Source organism: Schistocerca cancellata, chromosome 8, assembly GCF_023864275.1.
Source record: "Schistocerca cancellata isolate TAMUIC-IGC-003103 chromosome 8, iqSchCanc2.1, whole genome shotgun sequence".
Classification (NCBI taxonomy): domain Eukaryota; kingdom Metazoa; phylum Arthropoda; class Insecta; order Orthoptera; family Acrididae; genus Schistocerca; species Schistocerca cancellata.
This window is the reverse complement of record NC_064633.1, coordinates 58,538,113-58,564,419: the sequence shown is the minus strand read 5'-3', so window position 1 is coordinate 58,564,419 and position 26,307 is coordinate 58,538,113. Positions and strand designations below refer to the sequence as shown.

At 44.0% G+C, this 26,307-nt stretch overlaps 1 protein-coding gene across 1 annotated transcript in view; it reads left to right on the top strand.

The window, feature by feature from the left end:
* LOC126094959 (UDP-glucosyltransferase 2-like) overlaps positions 1 to 26,307 on the top strand; it is a 215,257-nt gene that overhangs the window by 179,517 nt on the left and 9,433 nt on the right. The window contains exon 6 of the mRNA XM_049909614.1: positions 18,657 to 18,876. Coding sequence (XP_049765571.1) covers positions 18,657 to 18,876 — 220 coding nt within the window. The remainder of the gene's footprint in view (positions 1 to 18,656; positions 18,877 to 26,307) is intronic.

Here is a 26,307-nt window from a genome sequence, read left to right as displayed (position 1 = left end):
AGCGAATACGCTGTGCGATTATCATACATGGCAGAATTTTTTTTTCATTCTGTCATGTATGATAGCAGCCAAATAAATACGCTATGAAATGTATTTGTATGCTGACTTACCGTAGGACTGGGTCCCTTTAGTATGAATTGCTGAAATTGGTACAACCACACCTTCAGAGATAAAAGACTTGTTCACTTGTATCAGTTCAATAACTTGAAAAAAGAATGACGTGTCAGTTGGTAGAACTGATTTCAGAGATAGAACTGATTATTGGCCAAGACAATGCTCCCGCCCGTATTGTCTCTTCCTCAGAACACTGTTGCATTTGCTTGTTGTCGGATCGAAGTATCAGTTCGGAAAAACTGTGCATACCAAGCAGGCTGTGAATATGATTTAAAGAAAAAAAATGGTTCAAATGGCTCTGAGCACTATGGGACTTAACTTCTGTGGTCCTCGGTCCCCTAGAACTTTGAACTACTTAAGCCTAACTAACCTAAGGACAACACACATCCATGCCCGAGGCAGAATTCGAACCTGCGACCGTAGCAGTCGCGCGGTTCCGGACTGAGCGCCTTAACCGCGAGACCACCGCGGCCGGCCTATAAAGAAAAGTTAAGTGTACTTTCCGTTTAACATGCACCTTTCTTTAATATGGCGATCAGCTTCCTCTCTTAGTATATAATTTAATAATTTATTTTACAACATTTTTAGCCTGTGTGAGAACGACTTTACAACAAAACAAGTCTCCTTCAGTTCCATGGGTTACTGTGCTCTAGTGCGCATGCGCTGATTCGCGACAGGTATATCACGCGGGAATCGTGTAATGTAATAGTCTAACTAACCTGTTTCTACGGGCTATTACGTTATTATTGGGAATGTAAATACTTATTGCTTTTGAAATTAACGTGTGAAGATTAGGGTCGCCACCGACTCTAACCATACAACTAATCAAAGGTTTGGCAGAGTCGGAAAATAAATTAATTTGATCACAGACCAAAAACTCAAAAAAATACGCACGTCGTGATATCGCTCACAGAGCATGCGACGTAATTAATAGTATTTCCCGTGCACTGTTCACGAGAATCAACCATTTAAAATAAAATAGCACATGCAAGAACACTGTGCAGAAGATCAGCTTCCAGCAACACACCTGAAAATAAGACTTAATCTAAGGCATTTGTTTTAAAATATAGGGAAACTAATCACTGGACCTGTTCGTAAGGAAACGCGTTGGATGTGCTAACAGGAAAGCTACGAGGTGAGTGGCTTAGGTGCAAAAACGTTACCTCGGAATACAAGAGAAAATTGTGGTTCACATCATTTATTTGTAAGACATGGATGTGAGGTATGTACACAATTCCTGATAACATTGAAGAAAAGCGTCGATACGTTCACCGCTATAATCTACACCTAAAATCATTGGTGTGAATCATTCATACAACTGTTGTTGCCTGACAACTGACTGCAATAACTCGTGAAACGGTACACGTTTCGCGGTACACCCGCGTGCCCACGTGGTTTGTGGAGACACAATTTCTAGGTATAGTGCCCAAATGGCAACTATCACATCACACAGTCATGAACAGTTAACATTATTTAAGACAAACATGAGATCGGACAGTTAGTGTGCCGGTAGCCCAACAACTATAATGTTCTACCACGTGGTTGGCTCCCCACGGACGAAAGACACATAAAGCAAGGAAAATGTACGAGAAGGCAAAGCGCCGGCCGGAGTGGCCGAGCGGTTAAAGGCACTACAGTCTGGAACCGCACGACCGCTACGGTCGCAGGTTCGAATCCTGCCTCGGGCATGGATGTGTGTGATGTCCTTAGGTTAGTTAGGTTTAAGTAGTTCTAAGTTCTAGGGGACTTATGACCACAGCAGTTGAGTCCCATAGTGCTCAGAGCCATTTGAGAAGGCAAAGCTATAAATATTTAGAAAGGTGAAAGCTTATACAGGCACAGCTGAAGGCAAACAGACATTCATACAGAAGCGAGTGCTCACTTCTTATCGACACCTTTGTGTGGCGCTCTTCCGGTGGATCCAAGTCTGCTATAGAAATTTACTGAAAGTAAAATCTGCCAAAGTTTTGCATTCCTTGCTGCGACAAGGCAAAGCAATCTTTCAGAGTTAAAAAGCGAGACCAAAAGCTAACAGTAACAACGCGCCACGCGGTCAGTCTAACTCACCCTTCTTCGACGGGAGTACAGCTGTGGACGCTTCCCGTACTGGCGGCAGACTGCCTCCCGCTTCTTCTCCAGCCTCTTCCACGCTCCGCGTGGCCCGGAAAACCAAAAGATGCCATTTCCGCCACCAACCTAACGCAGGTGGATTTCTCACAAGTAGCGAAAACCTCTTTGCCTACTTGACCACTACCAAAGTTGGCTATTTTGTACAACTGCTGCTGAATCTGTATGACTATTGCAGACTTTCTGCAGCAGACTACGCCACCGTCTAGCAACGTGACACACAACCACATTCATTCAATCACGCCACTATGAGAGTAAAGAGAAAAGAGAAACAAGGAAGGAAAGAGAAATACTAGTGAAAATGGGCTACCGGACTAATGAAAGGTGGCTACAGGACCCTTTCAATAGGCCTAGCAGAACCAGTCTGCAGGCCAAAACTTGTACGCTTGGCGCGCTGCCGCATAGGTGTACACCTTAGATACGTCTTGTAATGAGGCTTACCTGTCATAATGTTGCCGTTATATTCGTACGGAAACAGAGATGGACAACTTAATAGCTACAATTGTAATAGCTTCAACAACTTTTTTGCAAGGCCATCACAGGCGAGAGGCCAGCAGCGGTCGCCGGCGCCGAGCGCCGCCACAGGCGATGACGGGGTGAACGGCAGGATTACTGTCCTTGTCCTCCTAATCCGCGAGCACATCCCGTATTTCCTCACAGCCGATGCGACTCGCTGACTCTTGTTCTTGTTTGTTGTGTCGCGAATTACGGGATGATCTCGCACGTCTTTCCCGTCAACTGCCGTTTTTGGCGTTGTCAGAATGCGGGGTCGAGTTAGGACCCCGCAAATTCGACGAGCTCGCCATTCCGTTCAATGAAGCGCTGGCTGTTCGTTTCTTTGTTCGGTTATGAACTTTGTGCCTAGTCGCGCCAATTCCTGTCGTCTTGCTGACTACTGTGGTAACCACCGTTGTTATGTGTTTACCATTGTTGTTGTTGTTATTGTATTTTGAGTAATCCCGCCGCCCGTTGTTTCCGCACGACTAAGTGTTATTCTGTCCGTTTTATTTTTTGCCTTCGGTTTCCGTGCGATGGTGAATCACCACAGCAGCCTCTTGCGACAGATGACGGAACGTGACAACATCTTCCTGGCAACGCTCTACCGAGGCCTCTTGATAGGTGAAAGGCAGTTTCAAATAATATATTCCTTTGATGTCCCGCTCCGAATATGGAGAGTCGAGAAACGGATTTTTCCGCATTAGTGCTTCTAGCATCTTCGTGGACGTCAAATGGTTCAAATGGCTCTGAGCACTAAGGGACTTAACATCTGAGGTCATCGGTCGTGGACGTCATATCAGGTAGCTTCAATGTCGGGGCACATTATAATGTCGTGTTTTACACGCGATTGTTATATTGGTGACGAGCAGAGTGCCTTGACCTTTGCTATCAATGATTTCGTATGAATTGCAGTACTCGCGACGCATCTTATCGTCCGTATACGTGTACACAAACACTAATTTTGCATAAAACAGCCAGGGCGTTGGGAATGATTTTTGGAACTGTCTTTGCCAAGCGAATTTCCAAGTAGACACGTAGTGCTTGAAGTCAAATGCAACATCCGCTGATGCATTCTGTAATTGTGCCTGTTGTTGAAAGTGCGTGTTTTCAACCTGGAATAGTGCTGTCGCTGCCGGCCGGAGTGGTCGAGCGGTTAAAGGGGCTACAGTCTGAAACCGCACGACCGTTACGGTCGCAGGTTCGAATCCTGCCTCGGGCATGGATGTGTGTGATGTCCTTAGGTTAGTTAGGTTTAAGTGGTTCTAAGTTCTAGGGGACTTATGACCGCAGCAGTTGAGTCCCATAGTGCTCAGAGCCATTTAGTGCTGTCGCTGAGATTCATTTGTAGTGTGGTAAGGAAGCACTTCACAGCGTTCGTATGTTTGTGTCCGACGGTGTGGAAGAACAGGGTGACAACGGTGTATAATTAATAGACGAGTTGTCGATATGTGGACTTTGAGTGTTGATCTTCCGTTCCAAGCCTTTGATCCTTCGACCAATTAACTCGAATTTTTGCATATTGTTTTCCTGGTGAACGGAGATCTGTTCATAAATTTTCTGTTCTGCTGCAGCAAACCTGTCGTGGTCTGCCTTAGATGTCATCGTAGTCGTCGAAACTGCAAGTTTCGCTTTGTTTCTGGCGACATGTGACGTTCTACTAGCAGTGGCGGCGTCCACTCGTGCTACAAAAATTCAAATGGCTCAGAGCACTATGGGACTTAACATCTGAGGTCATCAGTCCCCTAGAACTTAGAACTACTTAAACCTACCTAAGGACATCACACACATCCATGCCCGAGGCAGGATTCGAACCTGCGACCATAGCGCTCGGTTCCAGACTGTAGCGCCTAGAACCACTCGGCCACTCCGGCCGGCACTCGTGCTACACAGGCGACTCTTTTGGCAGAAGTGGATGTTCGGTTTACTTCCGCGACTACCGCGCGTAGGGTATCTGTTTTTTCGTTCTGATGATGATGTTTGGTTTGTGGGGCGCTCAACTGCGTGGTTATCAGCGCCCGTACAATTACCCAGTCTTTGCTCAGTCCAATTCGCCACTTTCCTGGATGATGATGAAATGATGAGGACAACACAAACACCTAATCATCTCGAGGCAGGTGAAAATCCCTGACCCCGCCGGGAATCGAACCCGGGACCCCGTGCTCGGGAAGCGAGAACGCTACCGCGAGACCACGAGCGGTGGACTTCTTTCGTTCTGTTTACGTACTGTGTCGTTAACAGTTTCTGTCGACGTTTTGTAACTTATCAAACTGAGCCCGGAGCTCTGCCTTGTCCGCAATGCGTTTTTGTTCTTTCTCTAACATGAGAAGATGTCTGAAAGAACAGATACCATCTTCATATAGTTAAGGCTAACCTGCCATTGACGTTCTTCTTCTGCGCAGATGCACACGCATTGCACGAACTCTTACGGGACTCAGTAAGATTTTCTGCCGCGAGTAACGAGTGTAATGGGCAGGTGCACTACGATTGTAGTGTGTGGACATTAAGTTGGGAATGTGGGTCACACGGGGAGCCTGCAAGGGATAAATCCCTGCAGTCGCACTATCCTCTGTGCCCTCGGTGGCTCAGATGGATAGAGCGTCTGCCATGTATGCAGGAGATCCCAAGGTCGAGTCCCGGTCGGGGCACAAATTTTCAACTGTCCCCGTTGATGTCGACAGCGTGCGGTCTTGATCTAATTATCACTTCTTTTTTTAACAGTTCTTGTTCGCGTTCTTTCGCACCTTCTGCACGTTCTTGTTCGCGCATTGCTTGGAATCATTTCCAGAATGCAGACATTATGTCATTGTCTACGTCACATTGTTCACTAAGCGTGGATGGAGATTATATTCGTGATTCGGGTGCGACGTGAACAAGACATGAGTGTTGCTCACTGTTTTGCGCCGATTCAAGCGTGACTTGTCACTGACTTGAGTTTGAACTACGCGATTGCACGCGCCTAACGATCGTACTGTGGTCGTGTTAGGCTTGCACACCCGTGTGTGAATAACTGTGAATTGCGTCGGTGACGTCATTTTGAAAAACCGTACCGTTGTGTGACTGTACCGACTGTGTTGCTAATTCTGTACGTTCCATCTCGCTATTTACCAAACCACCCCGCCTTACACTGTCATTCTCATATGTGTCTGCCATGTCCACATGATTGTTCTGACCCCAACAGTTTGGCACGGCTGCGTGTCACGCGTAACATTGGAACACTGAATCACGAACTACAGTATGCAAATTACCCTAATGAAGTTCCTAGAAAGTAATACATTCAAATTTAAACCAGTCAAAAACGTGTGAACAAGGCTGGCGAGCTACCGCACTCAAACAAATGTGACGCAGAGGTCACGAAAACAACCTCGTGGTGTCGAGATGTGGATCAGCGTCTTGTTGTAGCTGTGGCTGCCCCACGTGATAGTGTACGTGCAAAACTAATGTCCGGGCTGCCGGACGAAACACAAATTTCGCTATCACTCTGTCTCACAGAGCGGAGCAAAAGCGACTGTTTCCCTTCGAACCTACCGCGCGAGGTAGCCGCGCCTTCCCGCGGTTCGCGCGGCTCACCCCGTCGGGTTCGAGTCCTCCCTGGGGCATGGTTGTGTATGTTGTCCACGACGTAAGTTAGTTTAAGTTAGATTAAGTAGTGTATAAGCCTAGAGATCGTTGACCTCAGCAGTTTGGTCCCACAGGAACGTACCACAAATTTCCAAATTTTGCTTCGAACCCAAAACGTGAGAGTCTCTAATTTCTGTAACTATCAGACGGGGCCCGTTCAATAGTAATAATTTTCTTACGAACTGTCCAACCACCGTCACTCCCGCTCACTGTTTGGAAGCCCAGCGGCTGTCCAATCAGCGTTGTTTCTGGTAGGCGCCCGTTTGACTGAGGTGAGTGGCCCCAGCGCCACACCGGCGCCTTTTTCAGAATTCACGTTAGGTCCCTCTGCCGTCCGGCAGCGGCGCCGCCATTGTATGGTACGGGCGTCCGGTCCAGGGTCAGATCAGAGGGACACTTCTGCACTGGATGCCGACTAGGGTGGCCCTCTTTGTGGGCGTAAAAAAATCTCTCCCCGACTGCTCAGCACCGAGCCCACTTGCAGTGGTTCCTGGCAGAGAACTCTACCACGGAAAAGTTCTTCATAATACGAGATTTTTACTGCAATGCAGCTTGTGCTCATCGTGTCTTTAACAGACCTGTGATAGCTATAATTAGGCGTGTGGGACCCTTAACATGACTTCCGCCCTTTGCCTGTTGCCATGGCAACCCTCAATTCTGTAATGAAAATGATAATTGTCGGATACTGAGGGCCTTTCACTTGCAGTGCATGGCCCAGATAGGACGCCACCTTGCAACTTCTTATTCTCCTTGAATTACGCTGTTTCCATCTTACTGCCAGTGAGAGCATTCCGTGACGATTTATATCAACAGCCCTGTTGTTGGTCTATGAATCACATACTGAGATTTTTGGACATTAACGACATTTCGTGTAGTGGACAAGAAACTAAAATGATGCCGAAAGTTAAAAGTGGTCGAGATGGTTTTTCTTTTTAAACATCAACAGATAATTGCACGCTATTTTGCGCAGCGAATGAATGGACACCTGAACTCAGTGTAGGTGTGAGAATACCATCAAAAGTAACATTACATTTTGTAAAATTCAGCATTACTCTGATACACAGAGATCGTTTCGCTCAAGCGAGCGAAGAGAAAATCAGTCACTCATTGTAATGTGACTGGCATTGAGCACTGTTTTGAGGGAGGAATAAAACCAGTATGGAAGAACGCAAGTCAACATTCTGTCTGTGACAAAGTCATTGAGGAGGAAGCACAGAGCAGCTAATATCCGTTTCTAACATCGGATTTAAGACAGTGTATCGTACATCTCATCCATCTGCTGCAGGAATCTAAAACTACTTCCTTAATAGCAACCTATCTAAGTATTTAGATACACTGCATCATTTTCTTAATATCAGTGGAACAGTTGCAGCTTAAGGCGTTTTGACTTCTCAAAACCCATAGAATAACAATGATAACCTGTCCACCACATGCTGATACAATGGATACAGATGTAACTGCAAATCTCAAGTTGTGTGTGGAAAGATTTAATTGGTCAAAAAGATATTTTGCTGACTGCCTACTCCGTGGATGATGAGTTGCTTTTCTTAACACTCTGCCATTGAACCTCAGCATGGCATCTGATTCTTATACAAGTTGTAGTACAGAATATAAAAATTCTGCATTAAGGTATTTAGTTGCTTGTTACTGATTCCAGTGGTTTACTGCCAGTATTGTAACGAAAATTGATGGATATCTTTCCTTCTTTATGGACACACTATGTTACATTTATTTATGTCATGTCTCGTATATCAATCATCGATTCTATGAAGTTCTTACAAGCATTTTGCAACTAGCCTTCTGGCATTGCACCCCTCCTACAGCATCGTCTGCATGCACATCATCTATACATGCACTCTACAAGCCACTGTGCAATGGAAGGCGGAGGGTGTGTTGTAGCAGTGACATCGATTTTCATTCCTATTACACTTTTACATACTCAGCAAAGAAAAGAAGATAGTTATATATCCTTGTGCTCGTACATGCTTTAATCCACATTATAACCGCTATGCCAGATATACAGGAGTAACCGGTATAAGTGCAGACATTTCTGTGGGTGACCGAGGACAGTGTATCAGTATTTACTTCATATACATACTTATGATTATAGCTGTTAGGAGTAGTATATTTTTTGGTTGGTTCGTACTTCCAGGCACATGTGGCAAGAGTAGGCCATTAATACTTATTTTCCCTTGCGCAGCAGATCAGGTGTTGAAGTGTCGTTGCACGGACACAAAACAGACAGTCTATACCGACATGTATTGTACACTTAGTGGTGTAGTTATCAATGTGCAGAATACATCAGATCATAAAGTTTGTAACCTGTTTGTGGGAAGGCTGTCTGACGCAAGGGCAAACAACTAACACGCTGGTATGTGTGCACATTCCAGTACCATCTATAAAAATATCTGAATTTATAACCATCACACACTGTATAATTGTAGTGACAATGGAAACACAGTTCTCTTCGAAAGCATCTTCTCACAATAGTTTTTCGCTTATTAATAGCTATTGGTCTTTTTTCTGTCTTTTTTTCATTGCATATTCGTAACACTTACATCATTGTGCAGTAGAAAGTGATACCAACAGCACGGCGCCATCTATCTGTAATTTTCTTTTGACGATTGTAATTTGCCTTGTGCCGTGTGTCAAACGCATAAGACACACATTGTGTGTGTGTGTGTGTGTGTGTGTGTGTGTGTGTGTGTGTGTGTGTGTGTGTCTATATCTACACTGCTGGAAAAAAATGGTATGTCTGGAAAGACGACGTCGATTTTGATCCAAAGACCGCATATGGCACCGGGGGGATAGTAGATCTACTGATAATGGTCTCAATAGCTTCCGCCAAAAGGCAGTAAAATGGCATATCTACCACAGCGCTATCTGTGTGTACCCTTTAAAAGGTAATGCTCACAGCCAGAAGGCTCAGTATGGTCAAAATGGAGAAGCAAGCAGGTAACCGTGCCATGGAGATGCAATCATGCTTCCAACAGCCAACTGAACGAGTCTGAAATGGGCCATATTGTGGCTTTCCAAGTTGTGGGATGGTACTTTTGGAGAATTGCCACACGAGTTGGATGTGCTTTCTCAGTTGTGAAATAACTTTGGTATCAGTGGTCACATGAACATCGTCACACCTGTAGAGGTAGTCCTGGACATGCATGCAGCACATACACCCTCCAGGATTGTCGTATTGTAAAGGCAGCGGAAGCAGATCATACAGGTACCACAGTACAGATGTCTTGTGAGCCCAGATGTATCAACACGAACTGTTGCGAACCAGTTATTAGAAGTGGGACTACAGGTATGCACAACTCTAGCCTGTCTTCCACTCAGAGCATTGACATGCAGGCTCGCCTGGTGCCTTGAAAGATGGAATGGCGCACCATGGCCGTCGGCTATGACAGGATATTCTGGCTGTACGCAGGTGATGGTCTTTCGCATGCATGACGTAGACCTGGTGAGTACTATTGCGTAGTGTAGTGTGCATTCGTGCAAAACACATTGGCGCCACCCCCGGCCCTATGGCCTGGTGTGCCATAAACTACAACTCTCGTTCGCCTTTGGTGAGCTCAGCACATGCAGAATGGTGTTAGACCTTTTCGTTTGCTGTTCTTGCAACAGGAAGGTTACGTGCTACTCCAGAAGGATAAGGCTCGCCGACACTCTGCCCATGAAACTCAACGTGCTCTTCGAGAAGTGCAGCAGTATCCTTGACCAGCACGATCCCCCCAGTCTTGTATCCAGTCGAGCAGGTGTGGGATATGACGGGACAAGAAATGACTCGTGCAACTTGCCAACCAATAACTCTTACAGTGGTATGTGAAGGGGTTGAGCAGGCATGGCGTACCATATCCCAAGACAGTATTCGCCATGTGTTCGATTGACTGGATGCCAGAGTCAGCGACTGCATTGCCGCCCAAGGGAGCTGCCCCACATACTAGTACAGGTGTTCCAGTATGGGGCGATACGTGCTACCACAGAATCACTCTGTAAATGTGAACATTTCATGTAATACATATGCACTGTTTCAGCAGTTAATCTTGAGTGACTTTGAAACCTCTAAAAGGGCATACTCATATCTTTTCCAGCAGAGTGTGTGTGTCTAAGCCATGTGGAAGAGCGAGCACGTAGAATATGTATTGCACTACTAATACTCTCTTTCCTTGTCTAGTGTATTGCTGTGCGATATCGGATCCTCCTCAGATAGGTTTCTTAGAGAAGGACACAGCCCTGTCCGTACGAGGTTGTTAGTTATAGTCAGGTTGTCACAATGAAACAACTCTTTGTGTAATTGTCATTGCCAATGTCCCAGAACGTTTTTAGTACACTCAGGATAAAAGAAAAGTTTAGTGTGCAGTAGATGTTTGTAACTAGAACTGTAGTGGGTGGAGTGTGACCCTGTTTATACGGTGCCAACAGACAGTGCAGAGGCCATGTGCACTTATGGAGTGGATGATGAATAGTTACTCTTTGTTTTAAATAAAGGACATTCCTCTACCATTCCTATCAAGCAGCAGTCGTTGCTGTTACCGTAGAAGTGGGGTAATTCTGTGTAGTACTGTTTAGTGCTGTTTTGTGTGTGTGTTTTTTAACATAAAATACTTTTCTGCAGAAACGCTCCTACACGGATTTTACCATAATTATTTACAAGTATACTGTAATCTTATAGTGCCTCACTCCTCTAAGACATCTTTTTCGTGACGTCATGATCGCACTACAAAGTCATTTTTATGCAGGTGGTTAAAGTTAGCAGCACAGATGGGTTGGAATAATTCTTTACAGTGTAAACGTAGTGGTGTGTGTGTGAGTGTGTGTGTGTGTGTGTGTGTGTGTGTATCATTGTCGTTAACACACTAATAATACAGGCATATGGTCCTTACAGTCAATGTAGACTTGCTATGTAGGAAGAGAGCATTTGTTGCAGTGTTCTAATTGTCTACTGTGGGATATTGGTGTATTATTTAAAATATCGGCCTGTGCTAATTCTTTAACGTGGGATATTGGTGCATTTGTTTAAAACATCACACTATGGAATGTAGTTAACATTTGAAATCTGGTATTTACAAGCATCTTTGGGTTAAGACCTTGAAAGTGGACATTTGGAATGCTCGGGAGGGGAATCAACCAAAAAATGTAAGAAATTATTTTAAAATTGTAAATAGCTGTGCGAAGTAGTTATGCACTGGAATGCTTGGAGAAAATACCATGATGTCGTCACACTATAGTAATTCAGCCAATGGGAAGAGGGTGAATTTGATTTTGGTACCAGAACCCACACAGTGATCTTCATTTTGCTCCATTTTTAGTAGTACAATTAGCTGACAGTGTGAGTGTTGGAGGGGGGGGGGGTTATTTTGGCACTTGACAGGCATCAAGTTATGTAGGGACCTTGAATTTACCACGAACAGTTGCCCTAGAAATGTAACACTGTTTCGAATTACATAGTTACCTTGAGATTAAATTATTTCTTACCCATGTTGCCTCATATCTTCAGTAGTCACGTCAGAATTCAGTAATACTAATTGCTGGAGGATAATGGCGTGCAAGTCACTTGCGACCCATGACCAAATATTTTCAGTGGATGAGAGATCTCGGGAAATTCATGTCCAAGCTAATAGTCGAACACCCTCTCTATCGAGGCAGGTTAGGACATCATGGGAATGGAATCCTGTGCGGTTTGAAAGGAACAAAAGTCAAGAACAGCTTTTTTCAACATAGTGTGTCATTCAGAATGGACATGTTTTTAACACTGATAGGGTAAGGCCTTGCCACAGTGGATACACCGGTTCCCGTCAGATCACTGAAGTTAATCATTGTCGGTCGTGGCCGACACTTGGATGGTTGACCATCCGGGCCGCCATGCGCTGTTGCCATATTTCGGGGTGCACTCAGCCTCGTGATGCCAATTGAGGAGCTACTCGACCGAATAGTAGCGGCTCCGGTCAAAGAAAACCGTCGCAACGACCGGGAGAGCGGTGTGCTGACGACACACTCCTCCTATCCGCATCCTCAGCCGAGGGTGACACGGCGGTCGGACGGTCCCGATGGGCCACTTGTGGCCTGATGACGGAGTGCTTTTTAACACTGATAGATGAACAAATTGCTTCGATGAAGAAAAGAAGACTGGAAGAAACGCCGTAAGCACATAAATGAAATTGAAGAGCAGGATATTTCAAGTGAAAATTTGCTGGAACAAATGCTGGAAACCATCACAAATTTGGGAAGCTGTATATAATCAAATAGTGACAGCCACACTGATGGGAACAATTATAATTCTGCAAGAGAAGGCGAAAGTGAATTAGTTAACACTACCAGGGAAAGTCTCTCCCCCCCCCCCCCCCCCCATGACTCATGGACCTTGCCATTGGTGGGGAGGCTTGCGTGCCACAGCGATACAGATAGCCGTACCGTAGGTGCAACCACAACAGAGGGGTATCTGTTGAGAGGCCAGACAAACGTGTGGCTCCTGAAGAGGGGCAGCAGCTTTTTCAGTAGTTGCAGGGGCAACAGTCTGGATGATTGACTGATTTGGCCTTGTAACACTAACCAAACGGCGTTGCTGTGCTGGTACTGTGAACGGCTGAAACCAAGGGGAAACTACAGTTGTAATTTTTCCCGAGGGCATGCAGCTTTACTGTATGGTTAAATAATGATGGCTTTCTCTTGGGTAAAATAATCTGGAGGTAAAATAGTCCACCATTCAGATCTACGGGAGGGGACTACTCAGGAGGACGTCGTTATCAGGAGAAAGAAAACTGGCGTTCTACGAATCGGAGCGTGGAATGTCAGATCCCTTAATCGGGCAGGTAGGTTAGAAAATTTAAAAAGGGAAATGGATAGGTTGAAGTTAGATATTGTGGGAATTAGTGAAGTTCGGTGGCAGGAGGAACAAGACATTTGGTCAGGCGAATACAGGGTTACAAATACAAAATCAAATAGGGGTAATGCAGGAGTAGGTTTAATAGTGAATAAAAAATAGGAGTGCGGGTAAGCTACTACAAACACCATAGTGAACGCATTATTGTGGCCAAGATAGACACGAAGCCCATGCCTAATACAGTAGTACAAGTTTATATGACAACTAGCTCTGCAGATGACGAAGAAATTGAAGAAATGTATGATGAAATAAAGGAAATTATTCAGATATTGAAGGGAGACGAAAATTCAATAGTCATGGGTGGCTGGAATTCGGCAGTAGGAAAAGGGAGCGAAGGAAACGTAGTAGGTGAATTTGGAGTGGGAGTAAGAAATGAAAGAGGGAGCAGCCTGGTAGAATTTTGCACAGAGCATAACTTAACCATAGCTAACACTTGGTTTATGAATCATGAAAGAAGCCTGGAGATACTGACAGGTTTCAGATAGATTATATAATGCTAAGACAGAGATTTAGGAAGCAGGTTTTAAATTGTAAGACATTTCCAGGGACAGGTGTGGACTCTAACCACAATCTATTAGTTATGAACAGTAGATTAAAACTGAAAAAACTGCAAAAAGGTGGGAATTTAAGGAGATGGGACATGGATAAACTGAGTAAATCAGAGGTTGTACAGAGTTTCAGGGACAGCATAAGGGAACAATTGACAGGAATGGGGGTAAGAAATACAGTAGAAGAAGAATGGGCAGCTCTGAGGGATGACGTAGTGAAGGCAGAAGAGATCAAGTAGGTAAAAAAACGAGGGATTGTAGGAATCCTTGGGTTACAGAAGATATATTGAATTTAACTGATGAAAGGAGAAAATATAAAAATGCAGTAAATGAAGCAGGCAAAAAGGAATACAAACGTCTCAAAAATGCGATCCACAGGAAGTGCAAAATGGCTAAGCGGGGATGGCTAGAGGACAAATGTAAGGATATAGAGGCTTATCTCACTAAGGGTAAGATAGATACTGCCTACAGGAAAATTAAAGAGACCTTTGGCGAAAAGAGAACCACTTGTATGAATATCAAGAGCTCAGATGGAAACCCAGTTCTAAGCAAAGAAGGGAAAGCAGAAATGTGGAAGGAGTATATAGAGGGTTTATACAAGGGCCATGTACTTGAGGACAATATTATGGAAATGGAAGAGGATGTAGATGAACATGAAATGGGAGATACGATACTGCGTGAAGAGTTTGACAGAGCACTGAAAGACCTGAGTCGAAACAAGGCCCCCGGAGTAGACAACATTCCATTGGAACTACTGACGGCCTTGGGAGAGCCATTCCTGACAAAACTCTACCATCTGACGAGCAAGATGTATGAAACAGGCGAAATACCCTCAGACTACAAGATGAATGTAATAATTCCAATCCAAAAGAAAGCAGGTGTTGACAGATGTGAAAATGACCGAACTATCAGTTTAATAAGTCACGGCTGCAAAATACTAATGCGAATTCTTTACAGACGAATGGAAAAACTAGTAGAAGCCGACCTCGGGGAAGATCAGTTTGGATTCCGTAGAAATATCGTAACACGTGAGGCAGTACTGCCCCTACGACTTATGTTCGAAGCTAGATTTAGAAAAGGCAAACCTACGTTTCTAGCATTTGTAGACTTAGAGAAAGCTTTTGATAATGTTGACTGGAATACTCTATTTCAAATTCTGAAGGTGGCAGGGGTAAAATACAGGGAGCGAAAGGCTATTTACTATTTGTAGAGAAACCAGATGGCAATTATAAGGGTCGAGGGACATGAAAGGGAAGCAGTGGTTGGCAAGGGAGTGAGACACGGTTGTAGCCTCTCCCCAATGTTATTCAACCTGTATATTGAGCAACCAGTGAAGAAACAAAAGAAAAATTCGGAGTAGGTATTAAAATCCATGGAGAAGAAATAAACACTTTGAGGTTTACCGATGGCATTGTAATTCTGTCAGAGACAGCAAAGGACTTGGAAGAGCAGTTGAACGGAATGGATAGTGTCTTGAAAGGAAGATATAAGATGAACATCAACAAAAACAAAACGAGGATAATGGAATGTAGTCGAATTAAGTCGAACGATGCTGAGGGAATTAGATTAGCAAATGAGACACTTAAAGTAGTAAAGGAGTTTTACTATTTGGGGAGGAAAATAACTGACGATGGTCGAAGTAGAGACAATATAAAATGTAGTCTGGCAGTGGCAAGGAAAGCGTTTCTGAAGGAGAGAAATTTGTTAACATCGTGTATAGATTTAAGTGTCAGGAAGTCGTTTCTGAGCCGACCAGTGTGGCGGAGCGGTTCTAGGCGCTTCAGTCTGGAACCACGCGGCCGCTATGGTCTCAGGTTCGAATCCTGCCTCGGGCATGGGTGTGTGGGATGTCCTTAGGTTAGTTAGGTTAAGTAGTTCTAAGTTCTAGGGGACTGATGACCTCAGATGTTAAGTCCCATAGGGCTCAGAACCGTTTTTTGAAGTCGTTTCTGAAAGTATTTGTATGGAGTGTAGCCACGTATGGAAGTGAAACATGGACGATAAGTAGTTTGGACAAGAAGAGAATAGAAGCTTTCGAAATGTGGTGCTACAGAAGAATGCTGAAGATTAGATGGGTAGATCACATAAGTAATGAGGAGGTGTTGAATAGGATTGGGGAGAAAAGAAGTTTGTGGCACGACTAGAAGAAGGGATTGGTTGGTAGGATATGTTCTGCGGCATCAAGGGATCACCAATTTAGTATTGGAGGGCAGCGTGGAGGGTAAAAATCGTAGAGGGAGACCAAGATATGAATACACTAAACAGATTCAGAAGGATGTAGGTTGCAGTAGGTACTGGGAGATGAAGAAGCTTGCACAGGATAGAGTAGCATGGAGAGCTGCATCAAACCAGTCTCAGGACTGAAGACCACAACAACAACAACATGGTCTTTACAGTCAAATGTAGACTTGCTATGTAGGAAGAGAGCATTTGTTGTAGTGTTCTAATTGTTTACTGTGTGATAATTGTGTATTATTTAAAATATCGGCCTGTGCTAATTCTTTAACATGGGATATTGGTGCATTTGTTTAAAACATCACACTATGAAGTGTAGTTAACATTTGAAGTCTGGTATATACAAGGTATTTACAAGCATCTTCGGGTTAAGTTGGATATTTGGAATGCTGGGGAGGAAAATCTACTAAAAGTTGGAACAAATTATTTTAAAATTGTAAATAGCTGTGCGAAGTAGTTATGCACTGGAATGCTTACAGAAAATACCATGAAGTAGTTACACTATCGTAATTCAGCTAATGGGAAAAGAGTGACTTTGATTTTGGTACCAGAACCCACACAGTGATCATCATTTTGCTCAATTTTTACTAGTACAATAGGCCGACAGTGTTAGTGTTGGAGGGGGGAGGTTATTTTGGCACGTGACAGGTATCAAGTTATGTAGGGACCTTGAATTTACCACGGAGAGTTGCCCCAGAAATGTGGCTCTGTTTCAAATTACATAGTTACCCATGTTGTTTCATATCTTCAGTAGTCATGTCAGAAATCAGTAATAGTAATTGCTAGAGGATAAAGGCGTGCAAGTCACTTGCGACCCATGACCAAATATTTTCAGTGGATGAGAGATCTCGAGAAATTCCTGTCCAAGCTAATAGTCGAACACCCTCTCTATCGAGGCAGGTTAGGACATCATGGGAATGGAATCCTGTGCGGTTTGAAAGGAACAAAAGTCAAGAACAGCTTTTTTCAACATAGTGTGTCATTCAGAATGGACATGTTTATAACACTGATAGGGTAAGGCCTTGCCACAGTGGATACACCGGTTCCCGTCAGGTCACTGAAGTTAATCATTGTCGGTCGTGGCCGACACTTGGATGGTTGACCATCCAGCAGCCATGCGCTGTTGCCATTTTTCGGGGTGCACTCAGCCTCGTGATGCCAATTGAGAAGCTACTCGACCAAATAGGAGCGGCTCCGTCAAAGAAAATCATCATGACGACCGAGAGAGCGGTGTGCTAACAACACACTCCTCCTATCCGCATCCTCAGCCGAGGATGACACGGCGGTCGGACGGTCCCGATGGGCCACTAATGGCCTGATGATTGAGTGGTTTTTAACACTGATAAACAAATTGCTTCGATGGAAGGAAGAAGATTGGAAGAAACGCCATAAGCACATAAATGAAATTGAAGAGCAGGATATTTCAAGTGAAGATTTACTGGAACTAGTGCTGGAAACGATTACAAATGTGGGAAGTGGTATATACTCAAATAGTGATAGTCACACTGATGGGAACAATTATAATTCTGCAAGGGAAGACGAAAGTGAATTAGTGACTACCAGGGAAAGTGAAACGAACACGGATACGTAAAATGAGGAAAAGCGGGATGGAGCATTTTCTTAGTATGTTTTGTATTTGGAAATAGTGACAACGAAAGATCCATAGTCTTATGCCAAACGATAAACTGCATTATTTTTAATGCGTTATAGTGTCTTTAATTACTGTAATGATCTGTAAACCCCGTACTGTTTACGGCCAAATTGTATGTTTCACGTGGCTACCCACGTAAAATAAATACGCTTACAATTTCTTCAATTCTCATGCCGTCTCCAGCCCCTCTGCTCGTCTGCTACACTGGAACCCGTTTTCCCCTCCCTCGTATTTCCCCTCCCGGGCACAGAAGTGTCGTCCATGTGCACGAAGTGTGGCATTATAGCACACAGGTTAAAAAATGCAACTTGCACAGGTTTCGACGAAATAACTTTGAGAAGCCAAAACAATCAGTAGCTAGTATTAAAGGGCGGTCACTGTTCGCTGACAGGTATGGAAGTTTCCTCGGACAGCCCTGCGTACTGGACACGCAGCACAAGTAACAGTCACGGCAGTGCTCTCCGGGCAGAAATCTTTCAGGCAGCCGGCCGCGGTGGTCTAGCGGTTCTGGCGCTGCAGTCCGGAACCGCGGGACTGCTACGGTCGCAGGTTCGAATCCTGCCTCGGGCATGGGTGTGTGTGATGTCCTTAAGTTAGTTAGGTTTAAGTAGTTCTAAGTTCTAGGGGACTTATGACCTAAGATGTTGAGTCCCATAGTGCTCATAGCCATTTCAACCATTTTCTTCCAGGCACCAGGCGAGGACCGCCCAGCCTGTGCATTCGCCACCTGCTCTCTGAGTATTTTCAGTCCTCAGCTGTGGCTCCGCCAGCCAGCTGTTCTGCTACTCGCAGCAAGATTCCCCTCACGGTCGCTCGCTTGTCGACACCGGTGCTTTTGTCAGCAGCTTCTTCGATGTTCTGACTCCCATCCTGCTGCAGCGAGCAGACACCTCCACCTCTGGTGCCGCATGACGAGTGGGGAGGGCTCGCTCTGTGCTACGAAATCACGACAGGTGCCCTAAGTTGACGTGCATTGCTGTTTCAGCGCACCGCAACGTGAAGCTGTTCGTCATGCAGGGCGGGCTGCAGAGCCTGAACGAGGCGGCGCTGCGAGCCATCCCGCTGGTCGGCATCCCCTTCTTCTCCGACCAGGAGCACAACTGCGGCAAGATCGTGTCCGCCGGCATCGGCGTGCGCCTGCGCCACCGACACATCACCAAGGAGGCCGTGCTGCGCGCCGTGCGCACCGTACTCGAGGACCGCACGTGAGCCCCCCGCCCTCTCTCCATTCCCCTCAGCACGGCACACACGCGTCTCGTATCGACCTCACAGTATCTGCATACTCTCGCGTCAGTCGGCCGTCGTAATTTAATATACAGGGTGATTCAAAAAGAATACCACAACTTTGTTGTTGTGGTCTTCAGTCCTTAGACTGGTTTGATGCAGCTCTCCATGCTACTCTATCCTGTGCAAGCTTCTTCATCTCCCAGTATCTACTGCAACCTACATCCTTCTGAATCTGCTTAGTGTATTCATCTCTTGGTCTCCCTCTACGATTTTTACCCTCCACACTGCCCTCCAATGCTAAATTTGTGATCCCTTGATGCCTCAAAACATGTCCTACCAACCGATCCCTTCTTCTAGTCAAGTTGTGCCACAAACTTCTCTTCTCCCCAATCCTATTCAATACCTCCTCATTAGTTACGTGATCTACCCACCTTATCTTCAGCATTCTTCTGTAGCACCACATTTCGAAAGCTTCTATTCTCTTCTTGTCCAAACTAGTTATCGTCCACGTTTCACTTCCATACATGGCTACACTCCATACAAATACTTTCAGAAACGACTTCCTGACACTTAAATCTATACTCGATGTTAACAGATTCCTCTTCTTGAGAAACGCTTTCCTTGCCATTGCCAGTCTACATTTTATATCCTCTCTACTTCGACCATCATCGGTTATTTTACTCCCTAAATAGCAAAACTCCTTTACTACTTTAAGTGTCTCATTTCCTAATCTAATTCCCTCAGCATCACCCGACTTAATTTGACTACATTCCATTATCCTCGTTTTGCTTTTGTTGATGTTCATCTTATATCCTCCTTTCAAGACACTGTCCATTCCGTTCAACTGCTCTTCCAAGTCCTTTGCTGTCTCTGACAGAATTACAATGTCATCGGCGAACCTCAAAGTTTTTACTTCTTCTCCATGAATTTTAATACCTACTCCGAATTTTTCTTTTGTTTCCTTTACTGCTTGCTCAATATACAGATTGAATAACATCGGGGAGAGGCTACAACCCTGTCTTACTCCTTTCCCAACCACTGCTTCCCTTTCATGCCCCTCGACTCTTATAACTGCCATCTGGTTTTTGTACAAACTGTAAATAGCCTTTCGCTCCCTGTATTTTACCCCTGCCACCTTCAGAATTTGAAAGAGAATATTCCAGTTAACATTGTCAAAAGCTTTCTCTAAGTCTACAAATGCTAGAAACGTAGGTTTGCCTTTTCTTAATCTTTCTTCCAAGATAAGTCGTAAGGTCAGTATTGCCTCACGTGTTCCAACATTTCTACGGAATCCAAACTGATCTTCCCCGAGGTCGGCTTCTACCAGTTTTTCCATTCGTCTGTAAAGAATTCGCGTTAGTATTTTGCAGCTGTGACTTATTAAACTGATAGTTCGGTAATTTTCACATCTGTCAACACCTGCTTTCTTTGGGATTGGAATTATTATATTCTTCTTGAAGTCTGAGGGTATTTCGCCTGTCTCATACATCGTGCTCACCAGATGGTAGAGTTTTGTCATGACTGGCTCTCCCGAGGCCATCAGTAGCTCAAATGGAATGTTGTCTACTCCCGGGGCCTTGTTTCGACTCAGGTCTTTCAGTGCTCTGTCAAACTCTTCACGCAGTATCTTATCTCCCATTTCGTCTTCATCTACATCCTCTTCCATTTCCATAATATTGTCCTCAAGTACATCGCCCTTGTATAAACCCTCTATATACTCCTTCCACCTTTCTGCCTTCCCTTCTTTGCTTAGAACTGGGTTGCCATCTGAGCTCTTGATATTCATACAAGTGGTTCTCTTCTCTCCAAAGGTCTCTTTAATTTTCCTGTAGGCAGTATCTATCTTACCCCTAGTGAGACAAGCCTCTACATCCTTACATTTGTCCTCTAGCCATCCCTGCTTAGCCATTTTGCACTTCCTGTCGATATCATTTTTGAGACGTCTGTATTCCTTTTTGCCTGCTTCATTTACTGCATTTTTGTATTTTCTCCTTTCATCAATTAAATTCAATATTTCTTCTGTTACCCAAGGATTTCTATTAGCCCTCGTCTTTTTACCTACTTGATCCTCTGCTGCCTTCACTACTTCATCTCTCAGAGCTACCCATTCTTCTTCTACTGTATTTCTTTCCCCCATTCCTGTCAACTGTTCCCTTATGCTCTCCCTGAAACTCTCTACAACCTCTGGTTCTTTCAGTTTATCCAGGTCCCATCTCCTTAAATTCCCACCTTTTTGCAGTTTCTTCAGTTTCAATCTGCAGTTCATAACCAATAGATTGTGGTCAGAATCCACATCTGCCCCAGGAAATGTCTTACAATTTAAAACCTGGTTCCTAAATCTCTGTCTTACCATTATATAATCTATCTGATACCTACTAGTATCTCCAGGATTCTTCCACGTATACAACCTTCTTTTATGATTCTTGAACCAAGTGTTGGCTATGATTAGGTTATGCTCTGTGCAAAATTCTACAAGGCGGCTTCCTCTTTCATTCCTTCCCCCCAATCCATATTCACCTACTATGTTTCCTTCTCTCCCTTTTCCTACTGACGAATTCCAGTCACCCATGACTATTAAATTTTCGTCTCCTTTCACTACCTGAATAATTTCTTTTATCTCGTCATACATTTCATCTATTTCTTCATCATCTGCAGAGGTAGTTGGCATATAAACTTGTACTACTGTAGTAGGCATGGGCTTTGTGTCTATCTTGGCCACAATAATGCGTTCACTATGCTGTTTGTAGTAGCTAACCCGCACTCCTATTTTTTTATTCATTATTAAACCTACTCCTGCATTACCCCTATTTGATTTTGTATTTATAACCCTGTAATCACCTGACCAGAAGTCTTGTTCCTCCTGCCACCGAACTTCACTAATTCCCACTATATCTAACTTTAACCTATCCTTTTCCCTTTTTAAATTTTCTAACCTACCTGCCCGATTAAGGGATCTGACATTCCACGCTCCGATCCGTAGAACGCCAGTTTTCTTTCTCCTGATAACTTTAGGAATTTAAAACTCTGCAACGACAAAAGGCAGAGCTAAGCACTATCTGTCGTCGAATTAAGGGAGCTATAAAGTTTCATTTAGTTGTACATTTGTTCGCTTGAGGCGCTGTTGACTAGGCGACAGCGTCAGTTGATGCTAAGATGGCGACTGCTCAACAGAAAGCTTTTTGTGTTATTCAGTACGGCAGAAGTGAATCGACGACAGTTGTTCAGCGTGCATTTCGAACCAAGTATGGTGTTAAACCTCCTGATAGGTGGTGTATTAAACGTTGGTATAAACAGTTTACAGAGAATGGGTGTTTGTGCAAAGGGAAAAGTTCTGGACGGCCGAGAACGAGTGATGAAAATGTAGCACGCATCCAGCAAGCATTTGTTCGCAGCCCAGGAAAATCGACTCGCAGAGCTAGCAGAGAGCTGCAAATTCCACAATCAACTGTATGGAGAGTCCTACGAAAAAGGTTAGTTATGAAACCTGAACGTCAACTACCCGAGGCGATGGATCGGCCGCCAGGCAGCCCGTGACAGAGCACTTCATCACTGGCCTCCAAGAAGCCCTGATCTTACCCCCTGCGATATTTTCTTATGGGGGTATGTTAAGGATATGGTGTTTCGGCTACCTCTCCCAGCCACCATTGATGATTTGAAACGAGAGATAACAGCAGCTATCCAAACTGTTACGCCTGATATGCTACAGAGAGTGTGGAACGAGTTGGAGTATCGGGTTGATATTGCTCGAGTGTCTGGGGGGGCCATATTGAACATCTCTGAACTTTTTTTTGAGTAAAAAAAAAACTTTTTAAATACTCTTTGTAATGATGTATAACAGAAGATTATATTATGTTTCTTTCATTAAATACACATTTTTAAAGTTGTGGTATTCTTTTTGAATCACCCTGTATTATTTGTTGGTAATGTTGATTGTTGCCGACTTACGTGGTGGGCCTTAATCAAAATGATATTTCCATCAATTTTGATTTACAATTAAATGTTTTTGTGAACTTCTCTTTTTTTTAACAATATTAAATTTGAGTGGAAATTATTTTTTACGTTAACGAACGTTTAGACTCACTGAGTCTTAAAGCATGAACATATAAGTTGAACAATGGAATAAACTTCTCATATTAATTTCCTCGACTAGTCAGTTCACTTTAAAGCAAAAAATCTTCATGAAACTTCCTGGCAGATTAAAACTGTGTGCCGGACCGAGACTCGAACTCGGTACCTTTGCCTTTCGCGGGCAAGTGCTCTACCATCTGAGCTACCGAAGCACGACTCACGCCCGGTACTCACAGCTTTACTTCTGCCAGTATCTCGTCTCCTACCTTCCAAACTTTACAGAAGCTCTCCTGCGAACGTTGCAGAACTAGCACTCCTGATAGAAAGGATATTGCGGAGACATGGCTTAGCCACAGCCTTGGCGATGTTTCCAGAATGTGATTTTCACTCTGCAGCGGAGTGTGCGCTGATATGAAAGAAACTTCCTGGCTGATTAAAACTGTGTGCCGGACAGAGACTCGAAGTCGGGACCTTTGCCTTTCTTTCAAGAGTGCTAGTTCTGCTAGGTTCGCAGGAGAGCTTCTGTTAAGTTTGGAATGTAGGAGACGAGGTACTGGCAGATGTAAAGCTGTGAGGACGGGGCGCGAGACGTGCTTTGGCAGCTCCGTTTGGCCGGCACGGTAGCTCAGCGTGTTCGGTCAGAGGGTTAGCTGCCCTCTGTAATAAAAAAAAAGAAAACTGACTTAATCGATCAACAACGGCCTTAAACGGATGTCTTACGCCGTTCGCCCCGAGCAGATGTAACTAGCCAAAGCGAACAAAATGAAATTAAAAAAAAAAAAAAAAGGTAGAGCACTTGCCCGCGTAAGGCAAAGGTCCCGAGTTCGAGTCTCGGTCCGGCACACAGTTTTAATCAGCCACGAAGTTTCTTTCATATCAGCTCACACTCCGCTGCAGAGTGAAAATCTCATTCTGGAAAAAGTCTTTAGTTATTAATTACAATTGCGGCCCACACACGCGCGAGAGTATTTCTTCTTACTTCCGTTAACCATTGCATTGTAGTCGGAGTCCTGGCTCTGGCTCTCGGCTGTGGTACTGAAAATGAGAATCTTAAAGCTACGCATTTTCTGCAACGTCGAGCGGATGTGGGGAAAAATGTATATTATGTTAATAGCGGGCGAGTTTTTCGCTTCCGCTAATTTTGTATGTTAATATCGGCACGTAATGCCGTCGTTGGCTGCATCGACCGCTGCTATTGTTGCACTGTAAATTACTCGAATGCAGGTTAATTCAAGGAAGGCGGACATGAAATCGGGATCACCTCTTACAAATTACAAGTGAACAATAATATTAAATCAATATATTATCTGCTTAATTAGTACAAATATGCTTACATTTGCCAGCGCTCTCAAGATGTCCGTCTACACGCAACCAAGACAAGAGAAGAAGTGAAGACGACTAAAAAATTAACAAAAGAGCGTATCTTGTCGTCTCTTTAGATCAATTTGTTATATTTCTTTGCCCTCGAAACTTACAAAGAGAAATTGTTATAATACGAATACATGAGAAAAATGTATATTATTCAATTTTTAGATGTGTCTGCTTTACAAATACTGTTTTTTTAAGTCTTTTCTTATTATTTCACTGGGGACGCTATAATACGTACTCAATTCTCGATAGCCTGGCCCATACTTCCCATTCTTTCTCCACCTTATGACATTTTCTCTGAGATGCTCTTACACTGCCGAGCCATGTAGACAGAGCATCGTGTAAACTGCAGTACCGTCGACTCCCGATAGTGTCAGTTTCAAGTGTCCTCAGAAAATGTTGCGTTACTTGACAGACTGGAGTGGCGAAAGCTTGACTGAGTAAATGTAATCAGCTAAAATCCGCAATAAGAGTATCCTGTACAAACAAAAAGCAAAACGCACTACTGTAATTTCAATAACATTTCTATTTCTTTAGAAAGCGAACCAGAAAGTGACAGCCAGAACGCAACCGGTTTTTCAGTTTTTTTTATTAATTTTTATTTTTAAACACCGGGTGATCAAAAAGTCAGTATAAATTTGAAAACTTAATCAACCACGGAATAACGTAGATAGAGAGGTAAAAATTGACACACATTCTTGGAATGACATGGGGTTTTATTAGAACAAAAAAAAAAAGTATTGCTAGACGTGTGAAAGATCTCTTGCGCGCGTCGTTTGGTGATGGTCGTGTGCTCAGCCGCCACTTTCGTCATGCTTGGCCTTCCAGGTCCCCAGACCTCAGTCCCTGCGATTATGGGCTTTGGGGTTACCTGAAGTCGCAAGTGTATCGTGATCGACCGACATCTGTAGGGATGCTGAAAGACAACATCCGACGCCAATGCCTCACCATAACTCCAGATATGCTTTACAGTACTGTCACAATATTATTCCTCGACTACTACTGTTGATGATGATGATGATGTTTGGTTTGTGGGGCGTACAACTGCGTGGTTATCAGCGCCCGTACAATTTCCCAACCTTTGCTCAGTCCAGTTTCGCCACTTTCCTGGATGATGATGAAATGAGGAGGACAACACAAACACCCAGTCATCTCGAGGCAGGTGAAAATCCCTGACCCCGCCGGGAATCGAACCCGGGACCCCGTGCTCGGGAAGCGAGAACGCTACCGCGAGACCACGAGCGGCGGACTACTACTGTTGAGGAATGATGGTGGACATATTGAGCATTTCCTGTAAAGAACATCATCTTTGGTTTGTCTTACTTTGTTATGCTAATTATTGCTATTCTGATCAGATGAAGCGCCATATGTCGGACATTTTGTGAACTTTTGTATTTTGTTGGTTCTAATAAAACCCCATGTCATTCCAAGCATGTGTGTCAATTTGTACCTCTCTATCTACATTATTGCGTGATTAATTCAGTTTTCAAATTTATACTGACTATTTGATCATCCAGTATTTAACTCTTACCGTTTTAGTGCTTGTCAACGAAATGACGATAATACTCCGTATCAAAGAAAATTTGTGACTGGATAAGGGATTCATGCTAGGGGGGATGCATCAGGTTATCTTAGATGGAGAGTCATGGACAAATGTAGAAGTAACTTCATGTGTGCTCCAGAGTAGTGTAAGTCTTGGTGTACCTGATTTTTATTAGTTGCCTACAGGATAATATTAATAGTAACCCCAGACTTCTCGCAAATGTTGAAGTTATCTACGTCGGTGTGCAAAACCTGCGGATGAAAGGAACTTTCGCATGACGCGTCACTGTCAAGTAACATAGCTTGGACTGTACATGTAAAGAACTACTGCAGTGTAATACAGAAGAAATACGCAATGAGACGAACAGAAACAACATCTTTATTCATGAACAATAACCACACTGAAATTACCGCAATCTAAGACAGCCCCC